The 23,844-nt window shown below is 44.3% G+C and overlaps 2 protein-coding genes across 2 annotated transcripts; one reads left to right on the top strand and one right to left on the bottom strand.

Annotated features, from left to right (window-relative positions):
• The first annotated feature begins 3,695 nt into the window (after positions 1-3,695).
• Positions 3,696-11,697, top strand: mrpl9 (mitochondrial ribosomal protein L9). The gene is made up of 7 exons (XM_064980228.1): positions 3,696-4,005; positions 9,042-9,201; positions 9,305-9,429; positions 9,604-9,657; positions 9,884-9,985; positions 10,589-10,672; positions 11,394-11,697. Exons 1-7 carry the CDS (start codon positions 3,907-3,909, stop codon positions 11,586-11,588), a joined length of 819 nt encoding a protein of 272 aa, XP_064836300.1. The 5' UTR covers positions 3,696-3,906; the 3' UTR covers positions 11,589-11,697.
• Positions 11,698-11,887: 190 nt separating this feature from the next.
• Positions 11,888-22,719, bottom strand: LOC135549868 (proline-rich protein PRCC-like). The gene is made up of 7 exons (XM_064980227.1): positions 21,841-22,719; positions 21,679-21,726; positions 16,180-16,659; positions 14,490-14,588; positions 14,073-14,219; positions 13,741-13,806; positions 11,888-13,417 (listed from the first exon to the last, which is right to left on the bottom strand). The coding sequence occupies exons 1-7, from the start codon at positions 22,165-22,167 to the stop codon at positions 13,331-13,333; spliced, it is 1,254 nt and encodes a 417-aa protein (XP_064836299.1). The 5' UTR covers positions 22,168-22,719; the 3' UTR covers positions 11,888-13,330.
• Positions 22,720-23,844: the final 1,125 nt, after the last annotated feature.

Raw genomic sequence — 23,844 nt, 5'->3', positions numbered from 1 at the left:
ATTCCAGTGGAGGCTTTTCAGAAGAGGACGGGGAGGACCATCCTCCTCAATGAATTTCATAAAATTGAAAATAGTGAAATTAATAAAGTTATCCTTTTTAGATAAAATTATACTAAATATATTCACGTCACCAAATAATTGATTAAAACACACTGTTTTGCTATGTGGGTCTACAGTAGCCTCAACAGCACTCTGTAGGGTAGCACCATGGTGTAGCCAGCCGGAGGACAGCTAGCTTCCATCATTCTCTGGGTAATTTGACTTCAATACAAAACCTAGGAGGCTCATGGTTCTCACCCCCTTACACGGTAATTATGACAACATCCGCAGGACATGTTCCAACCTATCAGAGCTCTTGCAGCATGAACTGACATGTTGTCCACCCAATCAAAGGATCAGAGAATGAGTCTAGTACTGAAAGCTGAAGCTACAGCTAGCGAGTACTGCAGTGCATAGATTGTGGTGAGTAGTTCACTGAGAGAGAAAGATAATAGTTGAACAGTTTTGATCAAATATATTTCTTGAAAAATGAAGGAGAAGCAAGAGAGAGATAGAACTAGCTATATTTCATTGTATTTTTTTCTCTCACTTCACTAGCGAATGCAGCTAGCTAGTTTAGTCTACTCAAACACCCAGTTCGAACAGAGAGGGATGCTATGTTAGCTTGCTGGCTATAGCTATCCAACACTGGAACTCTTCCAAGTCAAGGTAAGCTTTTGGTTTGATTAATTTATTGCTACCGGTCCCGCCGGTGTAACTGCTAAACTGCTTGTCCTGTACTGCATGATTGTAGCGGTTTTACTTACGCGTTAGTTCTAGTAGCTATGTTGACTAGCTATGATGTTATCTAATATGGTGACAATGATGTAGGCTGTGTGTAGCGGTTATAATATGAAGGTTTGGCTTGGAAAGATTTTCTTGCTTGGTCACAGACAGCTGATGTGTTGTGCACTGAAATCCACAAGCAAAGTTAAAAGGTGAGAGGAGGAGAGCATGAATATTTATTTATATATCCGTTATTTTACCAGGTAAGTTGACTGAGAACATGTTCTCATTTACAGCAACGACCTGGGGAATAGTTACAGGGGAGAGGAGGGGGTGAATGTGCCAATTGTAAACTGGGGATTATTAGGTGACTGTGATGGTTTGAGGGCCAGATTGGGAATTTAGCCAGGACACCGGGGTTAACACCCCTACTCTTGCAATAAGTGCCATGGGATCTTTAGTGACTTCAGAGAGTCAGGACATCCGTTTAACGTCCCATCCGAAAGACAGCACCCTACACAGGGCAGTGTCTCCAATCACTGCCCTGGGGAATTGGGATATTTTTTAGACCAGGGGAAAGAGTGACTCCTACTGGCCCTCCAACACCACTTCCAGCAGCATCTGGTCTCCCATCCAGGGACTGACCAGGACCAACCCTAGATGCGAGTAGGAACTCTACACAGAGCAAAATGATCATGCTGTTTTTATGTGGCTGCTATGTAAGTGAACTGTGTTTGCATGTGATCAGGGGTGTTTTAATTCCACAGAGTCGGTTGAAAAATGTTTTCTTAAATGGAAGAAAACAGAAGAAAACAGGGATCTTTAAACAGGTCAACATTCACAAGGCCGCAGGGCCAGACGGATTACCAGGACGTGTACTCCAAGCATGCGCTGACCAACTGGCAAGTGTCTTCATTGACATTTACAACCTCTTCCTGTCTGAGACTGTAATACCAACATGTTTCAAGCAGACAACCATAGTCCCTGTGCCCAAGAATACTTTGGTAACCTGCCTAAATGACTACCGACCCATAGCACTCACGTCTGTAGCCATGAAGTGCTTTGAAAGTCTGGTCAAGGCTCACATCAACAGCATTATCCCAGAAACCCTAGACCCACTCCAATTTGCATACCACCCCAACATATCCACAGATGATGCAATCTCTATTTCACTCCACACTGCCCTTTCACACCAGGACAAAAGGAACAACTATGTGAGAATGCTATTCATTGACAACTGCTCAGCGTTCAACACCATAGTGCCCTCAAAGCTCATCACTAAGCTAAGGACCCTGGGACTACACACCTCCCTCTGCAACTGGATCCTGGACTTCCTGACGGGCCACCCCCAGGTGGTAAGCGTAGGTAACAACACATCTGCCACATTGATCCTCAACACAGGGGCCCATCAGGGGTACGTGCTCAGTCCTCTCCTCTTCTCCCTGTTCACTCTTGACTGCATTGCCAGGCACGACTCCAACACCATCATTAAGTTTGCCAATGACAACAGTGGTAGGCCTGATTGCACACAACGACGAGACAGTCTATAGGGAGGAGGTCAGAGACCTGGCTGTGTGGTGCCAGGACAACAACCTCTCCCTCAATGTGATCAAGACAAAGGAGATGATTGCGGACTACAGGACAAGGAGGACTGAGCATGCCCCCATTCTCATCGACGGGGCTGTAGTGGAGCAGGTTGAGAGCTTCAAGTTCCTTGGTGTCCACATCACCAAAAAACTAACATGGTCCAAGCACACCATGACAGTCGTGAAGAGGGCACGACAAAACCTATTCCCCCTCAGGAGACTGAAAATATTTGGCATGGGTCCTCAGATCCTCAAAAGGGTCTACAGTTGCACCATCGAGAGCATCCTGACTGGTTGCCTCACTGCCTGGTATGGCAACTGCTCGGCCTCCGACCGCAAGGCACTAGAGGGTAGTGCATACTGCCCAGTACATCACTGGGGCCAAGCTTCCTGCCATCCAGGACCTCTGTACCAGGCAGTGTCAGAGGAAGGCCATACCGCTCAGCAAGCGGTACCAGAGCGCCAAGTCTAGGTCCAATAGGCTTCTAAACAGCTTCTACCCCCGAGCCATAAGAATCCTGAACATCTTATCAAATGGCTACCCAGACTATTTGAATTGTAGCTCTACCTACATGTACACATTACCTCGACTAACCGGTGCCCACTGACTCTGTACTGGTACCCCCCCTATATAGCCACGTTATTGTTATTTTATTGCTGCTTTTTAATTATTTGTTACTTTCATTTTTTTATAGGCATGTTCTTAAAACTGCATTGTTGTTTAAGGGCTTGTAAGTAAGCATACCTGTTGTATTCAGTGCATGTGACACATTTGATTTGATTGACATACCTGAATTTGTCCAATAGATACTCTTGTTTGCAACTGTTGGATTAATGATTACACACTAGATCAGCTAGACGCAGGCAGGAGTGTGAAAAGTGGTATTTGAATGTGTCAGTCTGTCACCTACTCAAATGTTTCTGTCGACCTGTGCGCCTATGTTGTAAACTAATTCATAGGCTAAATTGTAAAAAGACCATGACAGGTATAGGGAAAACTTGAGTCCTGTAGTAGCCTAAACCTATCTATGTTACATTTAGCTGGGTGAATGGAATATGAATGAGTTATCCAATATGCTGGTAATAGAAATGGCCATGCAAAAAAAAACATGTAAAGAATGTACTCCCTCATCTTAAACATCACTGGTGAATTCATAGCCTTTACCAAAACATATACACACAACCTATATTTCTCTCTCTCACACAGGTTTGTTTCTTTATGAAATTGCATAAAATAATTCCAACGTTTTCATCCAAATCATTCCTAATATAAATTACCCTTAAACATTTTGACGGAAGATACAAGTTATTGCAGGCTTCATTTAACATTCCTATCTGGGGTCCTTTCCTTCGTAGTCGCTCATGTGACGCACATCAACAGCGCCTAGTCAAGTGTAACCAGCTAGCCGATTAGCATGAATTTCAAGATCTTGTTTGATTCATAACATCAAACTTTAGGTGCATTAACGCCACCTTGCTTTAGTACAGTTTGAAAATAGCAGTTGTGCAGTGTTGAATACAAACGGGAATGTTATAGGCAGCTAATCTGACAACCATGTGGAGCACCAGCCGTCATGTCCTTCAGGATCTAGTCCGGGAGTTTACGAAAAAGACACATTCATCGGTTCAGTGTTTTTCACAAACATCATGCAAGGTAAAGTTAGTTTTGTTTTTGAGTGAATGATAACATTTTTCTGGTTTTTAAACGTAGGCAGGAATAACATATAAGGTTGCAAGCTAAATAGGTGATGCTAACTATAGCCAACACAGGTTGGTGGCACCTCAATTGGGGAGGATGGGCACTTGGTAATGGCTGGAGCAGAATGTGTGGAAAGGTGTCAAACACATGAGCTGTGTAAGAATACCAATAATGTATACTACATAATGAGCATATACTACTAGTTAATTTTAGTATACTGTAAATTAATGTTATCCTTTCAGTTGAGTGTACTAGCGCTTCGCATGTCTACCGGAAGTTGATGCTGTTTCTATGCATCTTGTTAGAATAAAAAATGACTATCTAGAGATCTGACGACTTCATTGAAAATGTCCATTAACACACAACGACTATACCACTTAGCCAAGAATGACGTGAATAATCAAGACAGTAAGCATTGGGTAGTGTAGATAGCATTTAGTTAATATACCAGCAAGTTTGATGTATTAGTAGCCAACTAATGTTAAGTAGCTAACTAACAACGTTACATACAAGCAACTGCAGTAGTGAGGCTAGCATAGCTAACAAATTGTCAGCCAACCTAATGTGTAATTATTTGAAAAGTAATTACTTTATTACTTTGCTGAAAAACAATTACATCTTAATATTTGTGCTAATTACCTAAAGCAATGTATTTGTATTTTTGTCATTTACTTCAAATCTGAAAATGAAGCCACGCCCATTTTATGAAGAATTGCATTATGAGCACTAAATGCACAGAAATAGTGTCCACTGCTTGTATACTTTGTATTTTAGTTAATGGAGTACGACATCTGGGAACTTTTGGCATACAGTACTATGTCCAATAAGCATACTCCATTTTTGTGACAAAAATGATGGCCTTACTTCCAACACCGACAGAGATGGCCGCCTCGCTTCGCATTCCTATGAAACTATGCAGTATTTTGTTTTTTTTATGTGTTATTTCTTACATTGTTACCCCATGAAATCTTAGGTTTTATTACATACAGTCGGGATGAACTATTGGATGTAAGAGCAACGTCAACTCACCAACATTACGACCAGGAATACGACTTTCCCGAAGCGGATCCTCTATTTGGCTCACCACCCAGGACAATAGATCGGATCACAGCCGGCGACCCAAAACAACGGCGCCGCAGAATGGGCAGACGGAGCGGTCTTCTGGTCAGGCTCCGTAGACGGGCACATCGCGCACCGCTCCCGAGCATACTACTCGACAATGTCCAGTCTATTGACAATAAGGTAGTCGAAATCCGAGCAAAGGTTGCCTTCCAGAGAGACATCAGAGACTGTAATGTTCTTTGTTTCATGGAAACATGGCTCACTCGAGACACGCTGTCGGAGTCGATACAGCCACTTGGTTTCTTCACGCATCGCGCCGACAGAAACAAGCATCTCTCTGGTAAGAAGAAGGTGCGTGGGTGTATGCCTTATGATTAACGAGACGTGGTGTGATCATAACAACATACAGGAACAGGAAGTCCTTTTGTTCAACTGACTTAGAATTCCTCACATATCAAATATAATCACAGTCGTGTATATTCCCCCCCAAGCAGACACATCGACGGCCCTGAAAGAACTTCATTTGACTCTATGTAAACTGGAAACCACATATCCTGAGGCTGCATTTATTGTAGCTGGGGCTTTTAACACAGCTAATCTGAAAACAAGGCTCCCAAAATTCTATCAGCATATCGATTGCGCTACCCGGGCTGGCGCAACCCTGGATCATTGTTATTCTAACTTCCGGGATGCATATAAGGCCCTCCCCCTCTCTCCTTTCGGAAAAACTGATCACGACTCCATTTTGTTGCTCCCAGCCTATAGACAGAAACTTAAACAGGAAGCACCTGCGCTCAGGTCTGTTCAACGCTGGTCCAACCAATCGGATTCCACACTTCAAGATTGCTTCAATCACTGGACTGGGATATGTTCCGCATAGCGTCGAACAACAACATTGATGAATACGCTGATTCGGTGAGAGAGTTTATTAACAAGTGCATCGGTGATGTTGTACCCACAGCGTCTATTAAAACATTCCCCAACCAGAAACTGTGGATTGATGGCAGCATTCGAACAAAACTGAAAGCGCGAACCTCTGCTTTTAATCAGAGCAGGGTGACCGGAAACATGACCGAATATAAACTGTGTAGCTATTCCCTCCGCAAGGCAATAAAACAAGCTAAGCATCAGTATAGAGACAAAGTAGAGTCACAATTCAACGGCTCAGACACAAGAGGTATGTGGCAGAGTCTACAGTGAATCACGGACTACAAAAGAAAAACCAGCCCCGTCGCGGACCACGATGTCTTGCTCCCAGACAGACTAAACAACTTCTTTGCTCGCTTTGAGGACAATACAGTGCCACTAACACGGCCTGCTACCAAAACCTGCGGGCTCTCCTTCACTGCAGCCAACGTGAACGTGAGTAAAACATTTAAACGTGTTAACCCTCGCAAGGCTGCAAGCCCAGTCGGCATCCCCAGCCGCATCCTTAGAGCATGCACAGACCAGCTGGCTGATGTGTTTCCGGACATATTCAATCAATCCTTATCCCAGTCTACTGTTCCCACATGCTTCAAGGGGCCAACGTTGTTCCTGTTCCCAAGAAATCTAAGGTAACTGAGATAAATGACTACCGCCCGTAGCACTCACTTCCGTCATCATGAAGTGCTTTGAGACCAGTCAAGGACCATATCACCTCCACCCTACCTGACACCCAAGACCCACTCCGATTTGCTTACCGCCCCAATAGGTCCACAGAGGACACAATCACAGTGCCCTAACCCATCTGGACAAGAGGAATACCTATGTAAGAATGCTGTTCATCGACTACAGCTCAGCATTTAACGCCATAGTACCCTCCAAACTCGTCATTAAGCTCAAGACCCTGACGGGCCTCCTCCAGGTGGTGAGGGTAGGTAAAATCTCCATCCCGCTGATCCTCAACACTGGGGCCCCACAAGGGTGCGTTCTCAGCCCTCCTGTAGTCCGTGTTCACCCACAACTGCGTGGCCATGCACGCCGCCAACTCAATCATCAAGTTTGTAGACGAGCCTCCCGGGTGGCGCAGTGGTTAAGTGCGCTGGACTGCAGCCACCAGATACCCTGGGTTCGCGCCCAGGCTCTGTCGTACGGGAAGGTCCGCGACGGGAAGGTCCGTGGGGCGACGCACAATTGGCCTAGCATCGTCCGGTTTAGGGGAGGGCTTGGCCGGTAGGGATATCCTTGTCTCATCGCGCACCAACGACTCCTGTGGCGGGCCGGGCTCAGGTGCACGGTGTTTCCTCCGACACAATGGTGCGGCTGGCTTCCGGGTTGGATGCGCGCTGTGTTAAGAAGCAGTGCGAACTTGGTTGGGTTGTATATCGGAGGATGGCTTTCAACCTTCGTCTCTCCCGAGCCCGTACGCGAGTTGTAGCGATGAGACAAGATAGTAGCTACTAAAAACAATTGGATACCACGAAAAAGGGGTAAAAAAAAAAAAATAGTTTGCAGACGACACTAAAGTGGTAGGCTTGATTATCAACAACGATGACATATCGGAGGATGTGTCACAAACAGAAATGGTCCACCACACAGACAGCGTGGTGAGAAGGCGCAGCAGCACCTCTTCAACCTCAGGAGGCTGAAGAAATTCGGCTTGTCATCAAAAACACTCACAAACTTTTACAGATGCACAATCGAGAGCATCCTGTCGGGCTGTATCACCGCCTAGTACGGCAACTGCTCCGCCCATAACCGTAAGGCTCTCCAGGGGGTGGTGAGGTCTGCACAAAGCATCACTGGGGCAAACTACCTGCCCTCAGGACGCCTACACCACCTGATGTCACAGGAAGGCAAAAAAGATCATCAAGGACAACAACCACCTGAGCCACTGCTTGTTCACCCCGCTATCATCCAGAAGGTGAGGTCAGTACAGGTGCATCAAAGCGGGGACCGAGAGACTAGACTTGTTAGTATGAGTATTCAAACACTGCTAGTGTTTCCATGTGTTTTGTGGAATTCCATTCGCTATGTTCAAGACATTATTATGAGCAGTCTTCCCCTGAGCAGCCTCCCATGAATTAGACAGAGATATTAGAGAAAGGAGTCAGGAATCCCATTGGACAATGAACAACCTCGTCTCAGAGCATTTCGTATTATTCTGTACATAAATCTGAGACTCTCTCCATTTAGTACGGTATGTATTAATTTGTGGCTGTCCATTACCCATTTCGTATGATATGGGAATTAAAATTTGGATTATATGTTACAAATTTGCAAAATGTACAATGGGTTACGAATGTGCTCAATTTGATATGTTATGAATTCTAGCGAGGTAGCTATCATATGCTAGGCTAGGGTTTAAGTGTAGGAGTTAGGTTAGGGGAAGGGTTAGCTAAAAAGGTTAAGATTAGGGGAAGGGTTAGCTAACATGCTGAGTAATTGCAAAGTAACTAAAAAGTTGTAAGTAGTTGAAAAGTTGCTAAAATGCTGAAGTTGAACATGCGATTTGAACTCTCAACCCCCACCTATCTACCCGACCAACCACCCTCCATTTGTTTTTTTTAAAGTAAGCATCTGTCTGTAACCATACAAAATGTAACATACTGAATTGATTATCCCGGCTTTACATACAGAATAGTATGAAATGCTCTGAGACCAGGTTGCAACAAATGGAGGAACGTATAACACCCTGCCAAGCAGACTTTTGATCAATCGTGTTCACGTTGTCATGTTGCATTGTGTGGTTGCTAAGCTGTTTGTCCATCGATCATATTTTAAAGTCGGGGTTTGAGTCGAGAAACATGCCTCTTTTCCTAAAGTACACAATGTCATGATTCCTAAACAAGATTTTGTATTGGACAAATTCAGGTATGTCCCTCCCCATTTTAGTTACATTTTCTCTGTTTGCTTCCATTTGGTTCTTAAACAGTAAACGGTTTCTGTAATGAATACACCCCTGGGGAACAAAGCTCTCCTACTATACCCCATTCTCTCTTGCACAGAATACAGTTGTGGTCGAGCGTTGGTGGCAGGTCCCATTGTCCAAAGAGGGCCGCCCACCAAGACTATACCCTCGGCGACATCGGGTCTACAAAGTGGTAGAGGACACAAAGCATGCTCCTAAGGAGAAGATGGAACTCATCCTCTCACAGACTGTGGCTAGTACGTATGCCTGTTTGTTCTTCCAATATCCGGACAAGGATATTACTTAGCATGAAGTATTGGGCATGCGTGCATTCGAATGTATTTGTGGCTTTATTATCAGAGCTTGGTGGGCGAGGTGACACTGTGTTTGTGAAAAAGTCTGTTGGACGCAATAACCTCCTGGCCCAAGGCCTGGCAGTCTACCCATCACCAGAAAACAAAGCGATGTTTGCAGAGGAGCTGAGGGTGAGTGTTTTCTTCGGATTCTTTAGATGTATTGCGGGTATGGTTTGTAGAAAAAGGTTCATGGGTGTGAGTCTGCCATTTTTATTGTAGGGTTGATGAAACATAGCTGGATCCTATGTTATATGCAGTCCTTATATTGCACCTCCTAAACAGACGTATCATTTCCCTCTACAGCTTTTACATGAAGGGAGGCCCGAGGAGAGAATCCAAACCCGCACAGGACAGCTGGTGAGCAGGGCATTCCTTTTTCCTTAGTTCATCTAATTTCTAAGGCTAACCCCTGCTTACGTTGGTGTACTGGGGCTGTGTTGCTCATCACCAACCGTTTGTCTGAAACAACTAGAATAATATTTAATAGATCCTATTTGTACTTCTGTATTTGCAAATAAACATCGCTCCTACTACCCATTAGTCTGTCAGTTGTCTCCAACCGAGCTGTGTGTCTTGTTTGCAGACGGTGGCGATCCTGAAGCATATGGAGTTGAAGGTTGAGAAAAGAACCTCCATTGAGTATGACATCACCAAAGAGATGGTCTGCAGACAGATTCTCCAGAAGGTAAGACCGGGCTTGTAGATTATACAGTAAAATGAAAAATGGAGTACATTCTTCCTTCCTTGAAGCATTCACAGATCTGCAAGGGTTGGATTATCACCATTTTCATCAAACAGACAGTAATGGAGCAATTTCACGGTTGAAAATGTTCAAAAAACCATAACTCTATGCACAAGGACTACTTTTAACAATTTTCACTGAACATTTTACAAAAACACATTTACTTGAAGAACAGGGCAGATGCAAAGTTGGGTAGCAGAATGATGGCACAAACCATCATTCTGTTACCAAACTTTGCAACTGCAAATGTGTTTTTGTAAAATTGTTAAAAGTAGTCCTTGTGCGTAGTTGTATGTTTCAACTTTTCAATGATTGTTTTTTGTTTGACATTTTAAAGTGAAAAAAAATTGGGAGTCTCAGCAACACTGTTACCGTGGAATTGTCCACATTCACTCATGTCTAATCATCCTCTACTGATTAAGTGGTGTCGGTTTGGTAGCATTTTCTACCATGTTCTGTAACAAAGGTTGCCAATGATGACTGAGAAGCAGTCATTGCTTTCACTTCAATCTTTTGATTTAGTCTTCTCATCTTCTTCCTATTCAGCGGGGCATATTTGTGCCACCTCATGCACTGAGACTACCGGAAGAGTCAATCAAAGACCTGGGAGATTACTGGTGTGAGGTCACAGTAAGGGCACAACTCCATATTTCACTGTGTTGACTTTTTATTTTGTCTGGTCTAAATGCATGGAACTGTGGGTTTTATTGGTAATTTTCTCCAATGAAAGCATTGGCTTTTTACTACCAAAATAACTATTCTCTTTCATTACTAATGAAGAGAGCAGCAGCTCAAATGGCTCTGGTCTGGTATCAGACAGGATGAGCATGGTTGCCTCCCAGAAACTGGAGACTGAGGAGCATAAATGGTTGAGATTTTAAAGGCATTCCATTAACACTAGAACCGCCACTGACTTTTGTGAATAACTTGGCAGTGATACAATTCTTTGTCCCCCTCCATCCTCTACTTTAACTAAAGTATATTTAACACACTGATGTTAGAATTTAGATATCAGTTTGTTCTAAGCAGTTTTAGGAGGACATGTCATTCCCCGCCCGCCCTTCCTTTACCCGACAGTTGGCTGCCCATCTAGCAACGTCCAATCGAAACTACACCTATATCAAAACTATTTAGCTTTTTTATTTTTTTTGGGTAACTAATTTGTTGCAATTAGTTTTTGCCATGGTGCAGAGAAATTTGCAGTTTTACAGCTACACATTTGCCTTTTTATAGCTAATTTCCTACAATTCTACACATTTTGTCATAGCATATGAACATCATAAGCCATCTGGGGGGTTAAGGTCAGTGTCCTGTGGTTCCAGTGTTAATTTGCCTTTTCTCGTCTCCCCAGGTTAATGGGATAGATACTGTGCGCATCCCCATGTCGGTGGTGCCCTTTGAAGACCCTACAGCGACTGGGCGCAAACTGTTGAAAAGGCAAAAGCAGGGGGAGACTGTCGCAGCTGCAGTACAAGAGGCAGCTACTGTTCCAGAGGCTACCATTCCAGAAGTGACTCAAGAAAAAGACAAAGAACCCGATGATTGAGGACTAAACTTTAAGTACTCCAAAGCTACTTTTAATGTCATTACTAGATGCTCACGGAACGGTTTACTGTTTGACTCCTGACAAATGATTAAAGCATCTTTGGATCTGTTTTGAAAGTGCAAGATTGAGTTATTGTATTCTAGTCTCATTTTGTCATTTCATTATTTTCATATGCATGCCATCACGCTGTTAACTCGGTCTGGTTTTCCAGGTGTCAGCACCATCGACTGATTTTTATTTTGGTTTGTCCTTAATGTTAAGAGCTGAGGTGTTGGACAATACGTATCAAATCTGGCAAGTCAGGAAATGAAATACATTTATTGTAACAGCACAAAACATGTAACAGTATAGGGTAAAACAAAAAGGTATTTCCCCTGCCTCTTACATAGATATACAGTATTGAAATGCCTCCTAATGAGCTTGGCAAAGCACAGACCTTTAAGATCTGAGTGCCTAAAATAGTTAGCCGTAACACCTTAATCTAGCAGTCTGTCTATAGCATTGTCCCCAATGGGGTGCTTTTGGCAGCGCCAGTCTCTGTCCCTGCCAATGCCAAGTTGTGAACATGGTTACATTATATCTGCTTTTACTTAATAGGAGTCAATATACAAAACACGAGCTAGCTCATCACGAAAGGTAGAACCGAGATGCTGGTTTTCAGCATTTTCTTTTGGGGGGGGGGGGGGGGGGGGTTATCCAGGTGTAATGATTAGTAAGCTGCCCTTCCAAGTTCCATTTCTCTTAATTCACACCCGTGACGATCTGAGAGGATTGGGTAAGTGTAAGCAAGGAATGTACCGTAGCATATTTCTTATACTGTATCTGATGTCTTTAGATCCAGAATTGCTATCATATAACACCAGCAGAATGTGCAGAGAGCACCCTTCAGAAACATGGATTCCTAAATTTTGAGGTCTGGCAAAAGAGACATTTAAAAACCTGGTTAGCTAGCCAGGATGGTAAATTACAAAACGGATCCAATTTCACATCCATGCTCACTCTGAAGAGAAGGCAATGTCCTACAAGATTCTCCTTTTGCTCTGAGCAACAGGCAGTATTTATTCAAATTGCACAGTTCATTATAATACTAATAAGTCATCACTATATATGATTGTGTTTATTGGCAGACAAGTTTCTGGCTCCTTTCAAAGACTAACTCTCCCCCAGAATCCAGTAAAGAGATGCTTCAACCTGACCTGTTTGGAATACATCTCCCCAACAGGGAAATTCCACCAAGGAAAAAAGTGTTTCCAGCATTTAAAAAACTAGGGGAAGCTTGTGGTTGGATTGACAATTTTAGAGCAGGTCACTGTCCCACCATTGGAAACATACAATATGGATTCCTCTTATGCTCAGACTGGAACGACCAATTATCAGTAATGTGTAATCTGGTGAAATACCAGCACATAAAATTGCATTTAAATACAATTTCCCAGGAAAGCATGTGTGCAGCAGTCTGATTAGTTTGATTTCCTATGCAGCCAACAAACAAATATCAAATAGACCACCAAAACTACTGTTTATATCAGCAATGTTTTAAGTATAAAATCCAGGGAGGCCCACAAACAGGGGGGACAAAAAGGAAAGTCAGTGCTACCATCTCCAAGGATGGGTCTATGAGGTGTGTAACCCCTCCCCCACTGCAAGGGTATATGCCCCATGTTGAGAAAATCTTCTGGACTGTACTACTCTAAATCTCCAGGGGGGGGCTATGCATGCCACCAAGCCTTCTGTTACTGTTCTTAAAAGCCGTATTTGGCCTGTGTTTGACGGCGAGTCAGCTTGTTGTCAGCCCAGTTGTTCTTCAGCTCTAGCTCTCGCTCCTTTGCCTATAGGTGATCAGAATTACAAGTTAACTCAAACTTTGACACATTTTGCTTGTAAAAATCACATATCTGGTCAAATCCAGGTCTGTTGATATGAGGCCAATAACCATGCATGTTAAGTGTTTCCAAAATAATTGCCAGTGATAGGTGTGCCAAGTCGAGTTCAGTAGGCGCCAAACAGGGAAAAACTTTTTTTAATTCTCAAGAGAAGGACAACTTGTCCAGCGGGAACACATTTTGTTTTTCTCCGGTTTGAGTCTACTGAATGGGACCTTGTTGTTAGGGTCCAAGACAGTACTGTAGCAATGTAAACAGTATTTACTCACCTGGTGGATGAGGTATGTGATCTGGTGCTTGCGCCGCTGTTGCCCTGTGGGTTGGTCTCCCTTTTTCTACAGACATAGCGAAGAGGTTAGGGAGTCAGCCCAAGCAAGGTTGAGATCAGATAACAAAATCCTCACTAAGCGACATGAAAAAAGTCCTACCAACTCCTCAACTCTAAATCCACTGTCGCCTTACATTCCACTACCCCATCATCACTACTACAATCCAGGTTCCAATTCAGCTCCTAGCACCTAACCCTTTGATGTTAACAGATCTGAAAAGAATGGACAAGTGTAAGCAATATGGGGATGGTTCCAGTGCAAATCTCCCTCACCTTGCTGAAGGATTTGCGCTCTTGCTTCTCTTCCGTCATGCTCTTGGTCATCCACTGCTGGTTGCCGCTCAGCTGGTCATCTCCCTTAATCTCCAGGAACTTCACCTCTTCCTTGCCCCTGTTCCTCTTCCCCTGCAGCCTCATGAACTGCAACGAGAAAATATACTCTTCTATATCTTGAAGCAGCAACCTCTATTCAGTGTATGAACTATGCTGACAATTATGGATGCAATCAGGACAATATAAAACAAATCAAGGAGAGCAGGATATTGGTTTCGGGGTAGGTCAAATTCAGTGATATACAGGATGTCAGAAGGGAAGGGCTTCCTGATTGATCAGGGAAAAAAAAATAAAAAAATCACATTCCTGATCAATAACAAGCCAACAGACCAATGTCAAGTCAAGAAACATTCTTACCGCTTCATCATCAAACAGGGCGGAGGAACTAGGTTGCTCTGGCTCGGGCAACGCTGGGTCAGACTCTGGATCCTGGTAGTAAGCCTCGTTGTAGTAACCCTATCCAACAGGATGTTTTTTGTTAGCCTGTATCAATGCAACATGACATAAGAGCATTACGCCACCCTGAGTCATCTCAACGGATGAGAACAAGAGATTTTACAGCAAACTGCTGTGTGCCAAACTCACAGGGGTCAATAAGGATCAATTCTGGGCATAGTACATCTGATGTTTGAAACTGAATATCAGCTTGGTACGACTGATATTCATAATTTGCTCTCATCAAAAATAAGTTGTAGTTGGACATTTGACTTGGTAATGCACAGTAGGTCTATTGTATTTGGTCTATTGTGGAAGTTGAGTATTATTGGAGTTTATTTTGATGTATTGGCAACAGTTTTACACAATGCAGTGCTAAGCTTATATATGTCCATCTAGCTAGCTCGAGGGATAAAGAGCTACACACTATATATACACTAAAGTATATGGACATCCCTTCAAATGAGTGGATTCAGCCATTTCAGCCAAACCCGTTGCTGACAGGTGTATAAAATTGAGCACACCGCCATGCAATCTCCGTAGACAAACATTGGCAATAGAACGGCCTTACAGAAGAGCTTCGTGACTTTCAACGTGGCACCGTCATAGGATGCCACCTTTCCAACAAGTCAGTTCGTCAAATTTCTGCCCTGCTGGAGCTGCCCGGTCAATTGTAAGTGCTGTTACAACGGCTTAGTCACGAAGTGGTAGGCCACACAAGCTCACAGAACAGGACCGCCGAGTGCTCAAGCATGTAAAGTAGTTTGTCCTCAGTTGCAGCACTCACTACCGAGTTCAAAACTGCCTATGGAACCAACGTCAGCACAAAAACTGTTTGTTGATAACTTTATTGTTTCCATGGCCGAGCAGCTGCACACAATCCTAAAATCACCATCCGCAATGCCAAGTGTCGGCTGGAGTGGAGTAAAGCTCGCCGCCATTGGACTCTGGAGCAGTGGAAACGCATTCTCTGGAGTAATGAATCACGCTTCATCATCTGGCAGTCCGACGGACTAATCTGGGCTTGGCAGATGCCAGGAGAACGCGACCTGCCGAATGCATAGTGAAAACTGTAAAGTTTGGTGGAGGAGGAATAATGGGTCGGGCTAGGCCCCTTAGTTCCAGTGAAGGGAAGTCTTAACGCTACAGCATACAATGACAGTTGAGATGATTCTTACCTTCCAACTTTGTGGCAACAGTTTGGGGAAGGCCCTTTCCTGTTTCAGCATGGCAATGCCCCGTGCACAAAGCGACGTCCATACAGAAATTGTTTGTCGAGAACGGTGTGGAAGAACTTGGACTGATCTGCACAGAGCCCTGACCTCAACCCCAAACACCTTTGGTATGAATTGACAAACCCAACTGCAAGCCAGGCCAAATCGCACAACATCAGCGCTCAACCTCACTAATGCTCTTGTGAATGTAAGCAAATCCCTGCAGCAATGTCCCATCATCTAGTGGAAAGCCTTCCCAGAAGAGTGGAGGCTGCTATTAAAGTAAAGGGGCACCAACTCCATATTAATGCCCATTTTGGAATGAGATGTTCCACAAGCACCTGTCCACATACTTTTGGTTATGTAGTGTATCCATTGACCCAACATTTTCTCCGTACCTGAGGCTCTGCCGAGGGCTGCTGGTACACCCCTAGCTGTTGACCTCCCCAAGCTCCCTCTTGGTTCGCGCTAAAGTCCAGAGGGGCATCTGACTGGAATGTACCACGCTGCATGCCTGGAGGAGCAGGTAGCAGGCCTGAGGTGGGGACAGGCTCCGGGTTCAAGCTGGGGACCACAGCGGGGAGAGGCTTGGCGCTGTCTTCCAGGGAGAAGTAGTTCTCGGGGGCAAGTTCTTCGTCACTTTCCTCAGCAGCTATTTGCCTCGCTAGCTGCAGGGCAGCCGATTTAGCTGCTGCTTTGATGGCGGAGGGGGATGCACTGGAGCTAAGGTGGCCCTGGGAGGCCCCTAAGGAGGGCTTTGTGGGTTTCCTTGGCTCAGGCCGCTTGGTGAGGGTGTGCGGCACTAGGGCCCTCTGCATCTCCTTCACAACCATGTTTTTTGGCTGAGGCAGGAGGGAGGAAAGGCCAGTGCCAGGACCCTGAGATAGAGATGGAAAGAGAAAATGTCCTCAAATCAAAGTTTGTTGATACACAGATTTACAGATGTTATCAGATGTTATCACGGGTACAGCGAAATGCTTATGTTCCTAGATCTAACATTGCATTAATAACTAGAAGAACAAACAATACACACAATCCTGACATTTTTTAAATAAGTTATATAGGATGAATCATGACTAAAATACTGTGTATTCATATAATGTGGGTGAAACCGTATAACATTATTAAAATCAAATCAAATTTTATTTGTCACATACACATGGTTAGCAGATGCTAATTCGAGTGTAGCGAAATGCTTGTGCTTCTAGTTCCGACAATGCAGTAATAACCAACAAGTAATCTAACTAACAATTCCAAAACTACTGTCTCATACACAAGTGTAAGGGGATAAAGAATATGTACATAAAGATATATGAATGAGTGATGGTACAGAGCAGCATAGGCAAGATACAGTAGATGGTATCGAGTACAGTATATACATATGAGATGAGTATGTAAACAAAGTGGCATAGTTAAAGTGGCTAGTGCTACATGTATTACATACAAATGCAGTTTTTTGAGATGAATAATGTAGGGTATGTAAACATTATATTAGGTAGCATTGTTTAAAGTGATATATTTTACATAATTTCCCATCAATTCCCATTTTTAAAGTGGCTGGAGTTGAGTCAGTGTGTTGGCAGCAGCCACTCAATGTTAGTGGTTGCTGTTTAACAGTCTGATGGCCTTGAGATAGAAGCTGTTTTTCAGTCTCTCGGTCCCAGCTTTGATGCACCTGTACTGACCTCGCCTTCTGGATGATAGCGGGGTGAACAGGCAGTGGCTCGGGTGGTTGTTGCCCTTGATGATCTTTTTGGCCTTCCTGTAACATCGGGTGGTGTAGGTGTCCTGGAGGGCAGGTAGTTTGCCCCCGGTGATGCGTTGTGCAGACCTCACTACCCTCTGGAGAGCCTTACAGTTGTGGGCGGAGCAGTTGCCGTACCAGGCGGTGATACAGCCCGCCAGGATGCTCTCGATTGTGCATCTGTAGAAGTTTGTGAGTGCTTTTGGTGACAAGACAAATTTCTTCAGCCTCCTGAGGTTGAAGAGGCGCTGCTGCGCCTTCTTCACGATGCTGTCTGTGTGGGTGGACCAATTCAGTTTGTCTGTGATGTGTAAGCCGAGGAACTTAAAACTTACTACCCTCTCCACCACTGTTCCATCGATGTGGATAGGGGGGTGTTCCCTGAAGTCCACAATCATCTCCTTAGTTTTGTTGACACACCAGCCAGATGGTCTGTGCATGCTCTGAGGGCACCGCTGGGGATGCCGCCTGGGCCTGCAGCCTTGCGAGGGTTAATATGTTTAAATGTTTTACTCACCTCGGCTGCAGTGAAGGAGAGTCTGCATGTTTTCGTTGCAGGCCGTGTCAGTGGCACTGTTTTGTCCTCAAAGCGGGCAAAAAAGTTATTTAGTCTGCCTGGGAGCAAGACATCCTGGTCCGTGACTGGGCTGGTTTTCTATTTGTAGTCCGTGATTGACTGTAGACCCTGCCACATACCTCTTGTGTCTGAGCCGTTGAATTGAGATTCTACTTTGTCTCTGTATTGACGCTTAGCTTGTTTGATTGCCTTGCGGAGGGAATAGCTACACTGTTTGTATTTGGTCATGTTTCCAGACACCTTGCCCTGATTAAAAGCAGTGGTTCGCGCTTTCAGTTTCACACGAATGCTGCCATCAATCCACGGTTTCTGGTTTGGGAATGTTTTAATCGTTGCTATGGGAACGACATCTTCAACGCACGTTCTAATGAACTCGAACACCGAATCAGCGTATTCGTCATGGTTGTCTGACGCAATACGAAACATATTCCAGTCCACGTGATGGAAGCAGTCTTGGAGTGTGGAATCAGCTTGGTCGGACCAGCGTTGGACAGACCTCAGCGTGGGAGCTTCTTGTTTTAGTTTCTGTCTGTAGGCAGGGATCAACAAAATGGTGTCGTGGTCAGCTTTTCCGAAAGGAGGGCGGGGCAGGGCCTTATATGCGTCGCGGAAGTTAGAATAACAATGATCCAAGGTTTTGCCAGCCCTGGTTGCGCAATCGATATGCTGATACAATTTAGGGAGTCTTGTTTTCAGATTAGCCTTGTTAAAATCCCCAGCTACAATGAATGCTGCCTCAGGATGTATGGATTATAGTTTGCAAAGAGTCAAATAAAGTTCGTTCAGAGCCATCGATGTGTCTGCTTGGGGGGAATATATACGGCTGTGATTATAATCGAAGAGAATTCTCTTGGTAGATAATGCGGTCAACATTTGATTGTGAGGAATTCTAAAATCAGGTGAACAGAAGGATTTGAGTTCCTGTATGTTTCTGTGATCACACCACGTCTCGTTAGCCATAAGGCATACGCCCCCGCCCCTCTTCTTACCAGAAAGATGTTTGTTTCTGTCGGCACGATGCGTGGAGAAACCCACTGGCTGCACCGACTCCGATAGCGTCTCTCCAGTGAGCCATGTATCCGTGAAGCAAAGAACGTTACAGTCTCTGATGTCCCTCTGGAATGCTACCCTTGCACGGATTTCATCAACCTTGTTGTCAAGAGACTGGACATTGGCGAGAAGAATGCTAGGGAGTGGTGCACGATGTGCCCGTCTCCGGAGTCTGACCAGAAGACCGCCTCGTTTCCCTCTTTTACGGAGTCGTTTTTTTGGGTTGCCAGCTGGGATCCATTTTGTTGTCCTGGGTGAAAGGCAGAACACAGGATCCGCTTCGCGAAAGTCATATTCTTGGTCGTACTGATGGTGAGTTGACGCTGCTCTTATATTCAGTAGTTCTTCTCGACTGTATGTAATGAAACCTAAGATGACCTGGGGTACTAATGTAAGAAATAACACGTAAAAAAACAAAAAACTGCATAGTTTCCTAGGAACGCGAAGTGAGGCGGCCATCTCTGTCGGCGCCGGAAGTGAAGTTACCAGTGTTCATGACTATATACATTGGGTAGCAGTCTAGGGTGCAGGGTAGAGTACCAAGTGGTAGCCGGCTAGAAAAGTGAATAAGGTTCAGGGCAGGGTACTGGGCGGAGGCCGGCTAGTGGCGACTTAGATGAGGGCTTAGAACATGATAGGTATGGTTGGCAAGGCCTACGTCCACATTTCCAAGCTGTATCACGCTTAACACCCCGGGCCATCCTACAATCTAAGCTTGATGCCCTCAATCTCACACAAATTATCAATGAACCTACCAGGTACAACCCCAAATCCGTAAACACGGGCACCCTCATAGATATCATCCTAACCAGCCTGCCCTCCAAATACAACTCTGCTGTCTTCAACCAGGATCTCAGCGATCACTGCCTCATTGCCTGTGTCCGTAATGGGTCTGCGGTCAAACGACCACCCCTCATCACTGTCAAACGCTCCCTAAAACACTTCAGCGAGCAGGCCTTTCTAGTCGACCTGGCCCGGGTATCCTGGAAGGATATTGATCTCATTCCATCAGTAGAGGATGCCTGGTTATTCTTTAAAAAGTGCTCTCCTCACCATCTTAAATAAGTATGCCCCATTCAAAAAAATTAGAACCAGGATCAGATATAGCCCTTGGTTCACTCCAGACCTGACTGCCCTTGACCAGCACAAGAACATCTGGTGGCGTACTGCATTAGCATCGAATAGCCCCCGCGATATGCAACTTTTCAGGGAAGTTAGGAACCAATACACACAGGGAGTTAGGAAAGCAAAGGCTAGCTTTTTCAAACAGATATTTGCATCCTGTAGCACAAACTCCAAAAAGTTCTGGGACACTAAAGTCCATGGAGAATAAGAGCACCTCCTCCCACCTGCACTGAGGCTAGGAAAGACTGTCACCACCGATAAATCCACGATAATTGAGAATTTCAATAAGCATTTTTCTATAGCTGGCCATGCTTTCCACCTGGCTACCCCTACCCCAGTCCACAGCCCTGCACCCCCCCACAGCAACTTTCCCAAGCCTCCCCCATTTCTCCTTCACCCAAATAGCTGATGTATCTTCAACCGATAGCTGCCCACACCTGCCTGCCCGTCCAGCATCACTACCCTGGATGGTTCTGAATATGTGGACAACTACAAATACCTGTCTGGTTAGACTGTAAACTTTCCTTCCAGACTAACATTAAGCATCTCCAATCCAAAATTAAATCTAGAATTGCCTTCCTATTTCGCAGCAAAGCATCCTTCACTCATGCTGCTAAACATACCCTTGTAAAACTGACTATCCTACCGATCCTCGACTTAGGCAATGTAATTTACAAAATAGCCTCCAACACTCTTCTCAGCAAATTGGATGCAGTCTATCACAGTGCCATCCATTTTGTCACCAAAGCCTCATATACTACCCACCACTGCAACCTGTATGCTCTCGTTGGCTGGCCCTCGCTTCATATTCGTTGCCAAACCCATTGGCTCCAGGTCATCTATTAGTCTTTGCTAGGTAAAGCCCTGCCTTATGTCAGCTCACTGGTCACCATAGCAGCACCCACCCGTAGCACGAGCTCCAGCAGGTATATTTCACTATGCACCCCCAAAGCCAATTCCTCCTTTGGCCACTTTTCCTTCCAGTTCTCTGCTGCCAATGACTGAAACAAACTGCAAAATCACAGAAGCTGGAGACTCATATCTCCCTCACTAGCTTTAAGCACCAGCTGTTAGAGCAGCTCACAGATTACTGTGCCTGTACATAGGCCATCTGTCAGTAGCCCATCCAACTACTTCATCCTCATACTGTTATTTATTTTGCTCCTTTGCACCCCAGTATCTCTACTTGCACTCATCTTCTGCACATATATCACTTCAGCGTTTAATTGCTATATTGTAATTATTTCATCACTATGGCCCATTTATTGCCTTGGGTTTGGCCGGGGTAGGCCATCATTGTAAATAAGAATTCGTTCTCAACTGACTGGCCTAGTTGAATAAAGGTTAAATATACTGAGAATTTGTCACTGAAAATTATCTAAAATGCAAATCATGTTTTACCTGGGGCAGGGATTTCTTTCTCCTTGGTTCATCTTCATCAGAATCAGACTGTTGACAAGACATAGGATCCTTTTGAAATCAACACTTCTAATCCATTTCAAAATAAGCACATTAAATGTTTAAAATCTAGCATGGTTATGAGCCTGTGGCCCTGTTACTTACATCCCCTCTCTTTATCTCAGGTATAGGGATTTTGACAGGCTCTGTTCGCTTCTTCGGTTTAGTTAAGTCGAAAAGCAACCCTCCCTTGGACGGTTGAGAACGGGTAACTGAGTCCTCGTCGCCATCGTTTGACACAGTGTTCCGTGAAGAGAAGTGTGTTGTCCCTTTGCTTGGTCGCACGTTTCCTAGTGCCTCTGAGGCAGATCTTTTGGGGTCAGGGAGGCGTGGGAAAAGCCCCCCACGTTTGCTACCCGGGACGATGGAACTAACGTTAGACGTTTCGTCTGAATCACTGTCATCACTGCTAGCATACGCTACCAAAGACATTGTTTATGTTTCTGGAGCAGCTTTGGCATAAGTAGCGGGTAAATACTGATATGGCTAACTAGCTAGCTGCACCCACCGACCCACACCTGACAAGTTTACGATAGCTAACGTTCGCTAGCTAAAATTGTTTGGCCGTACACGTATACGAGGCTTACTTCATGAGAACAACCAATAAATTGTGGACAACAATTTACATTTATGACAAACTTTATAGCTAATTTTCAAATTGTAAACAATTGACTCGCCAAAGGCTAGCTAGAGGCTAAATCCTGCGGCTCAAGTCGAGCCACTGCAGAGTAAGTTAATAATGTTCCAAACAGGCCGATTACTGACTAGACTCGAAGCAAACAAGGCCTAGGCAGGTGCTTAACATACCTTTAATGTGAATGTTAAGCCAGTTCTAGTTTAACGTTACACTGAATATTATGCAGTCAATACCCATGGTTTCTTTCATCCACCAAAATAGCTCGTTCCATCCAATAACAGCAATCGCTAGCTTATCCTTTTTTAGGTCTCTAATACCATGGATAGATGCGTGCAAAACAGAAGTGTTCAAGCTGCTACTAATTGCGCAGCTTCGACGCAAATCCACCTTCTTCGTTTGGTTTTCCGGCAGACTAGATGCTGCCTTGTTGGGTGTTGCTGCCTTTCATAGTTTGGAAAAGGGATTGCACATTTTTTATGGAAATGGGGGAAAAAAAGGACATTTCACCGCCATCTAAATAAGCAATAATGCCAGAGGAGATGTGGTATATGGCCAATATACCACGGCTAAGGGCTGTTCTTATGCGCAATGCAGAATGCCTGGACACAGTCCTTACATGGAACCCAAACCGGCTGTGCGCGTGCTCCATCGTGCATAAATGTATTTTGTCCCCCCCACACCAAACGTGATCACGACACGCAGGTTAAAATATCAAAACAAACTCTGAACCAATTAAATTAATTTGGGGACAGCTCGAAAGCATTAAACATGTGTGGCAATTTAGCTAGCTAGCTTGCACTTGCTAGCTAATTTGTCCTGTTTAGCTAGCTTTCGGTTGCTAGCTAAATTGTCCAGGAATATAAACATTGAGTTGTTATTTTACCTGAAATGCACAAGGTCCTCTACTCTGACAATTAATCCATATATAAAATGGTCAACCGAATTGTTTCTAGTCATCTCTCCTCCTTCCAGGCTTTTTCTTCTCGGGACTTTATATTGCGATTGGCAACTTTCATAAATTAGATGTATTACCGCCACCGATCTCGATTGTCTTTCAAATCAAATCAAATTTTATTTGTCACATACACATGGTTAGCAGATGTTAATGCGAGTGTAGCGAAATGCTTGTGCTTCTAGTTCCGACAATGCAGTAATAACCAACAAGTAATCTAACTAACAATTCCTAATCTACTGTCTTATACACAGTGTAAGGGGATAAAGAATATGTACATAAGGATATATGAATGAGTGATGGTACAGAGCAGCATAGGCAAGATACAGTAGATGGTATCGAGTACAGTATATACATGTGAGATGAGTATGTAAACAAAGTGGCATAGTTAAAGTGGCTAGTGATACATGTATTACATAAGGATGCAGTCGATGATATAGAGTACAGTATATACGTATGCATATGAGATTAATAATGTAGGGTAAGTAACATTATATAAGGTAGCATTGTTTAAAGTGGC

Source organism: Oncorhynchus masou, chromosome 12 (assembly GCF_036934945.1).
Source record: "Oncorhynchus masou masou isolate Uvic2021 chromosome 12, UVic_Omas_1.1, whole genome shotgun sequence".
In the NCBI taxonomy this organism is placed as follows: domain Eukaryota; kingdom Metazoa; phylum Chordata; class Actinopteri; order Salmoniformes; family Salmonidae; genus Oncorhynchus; species Oncorhynchus masou.
This window is presented reverse-complemented; position numbering and strand designations above follow the sequence as displayed.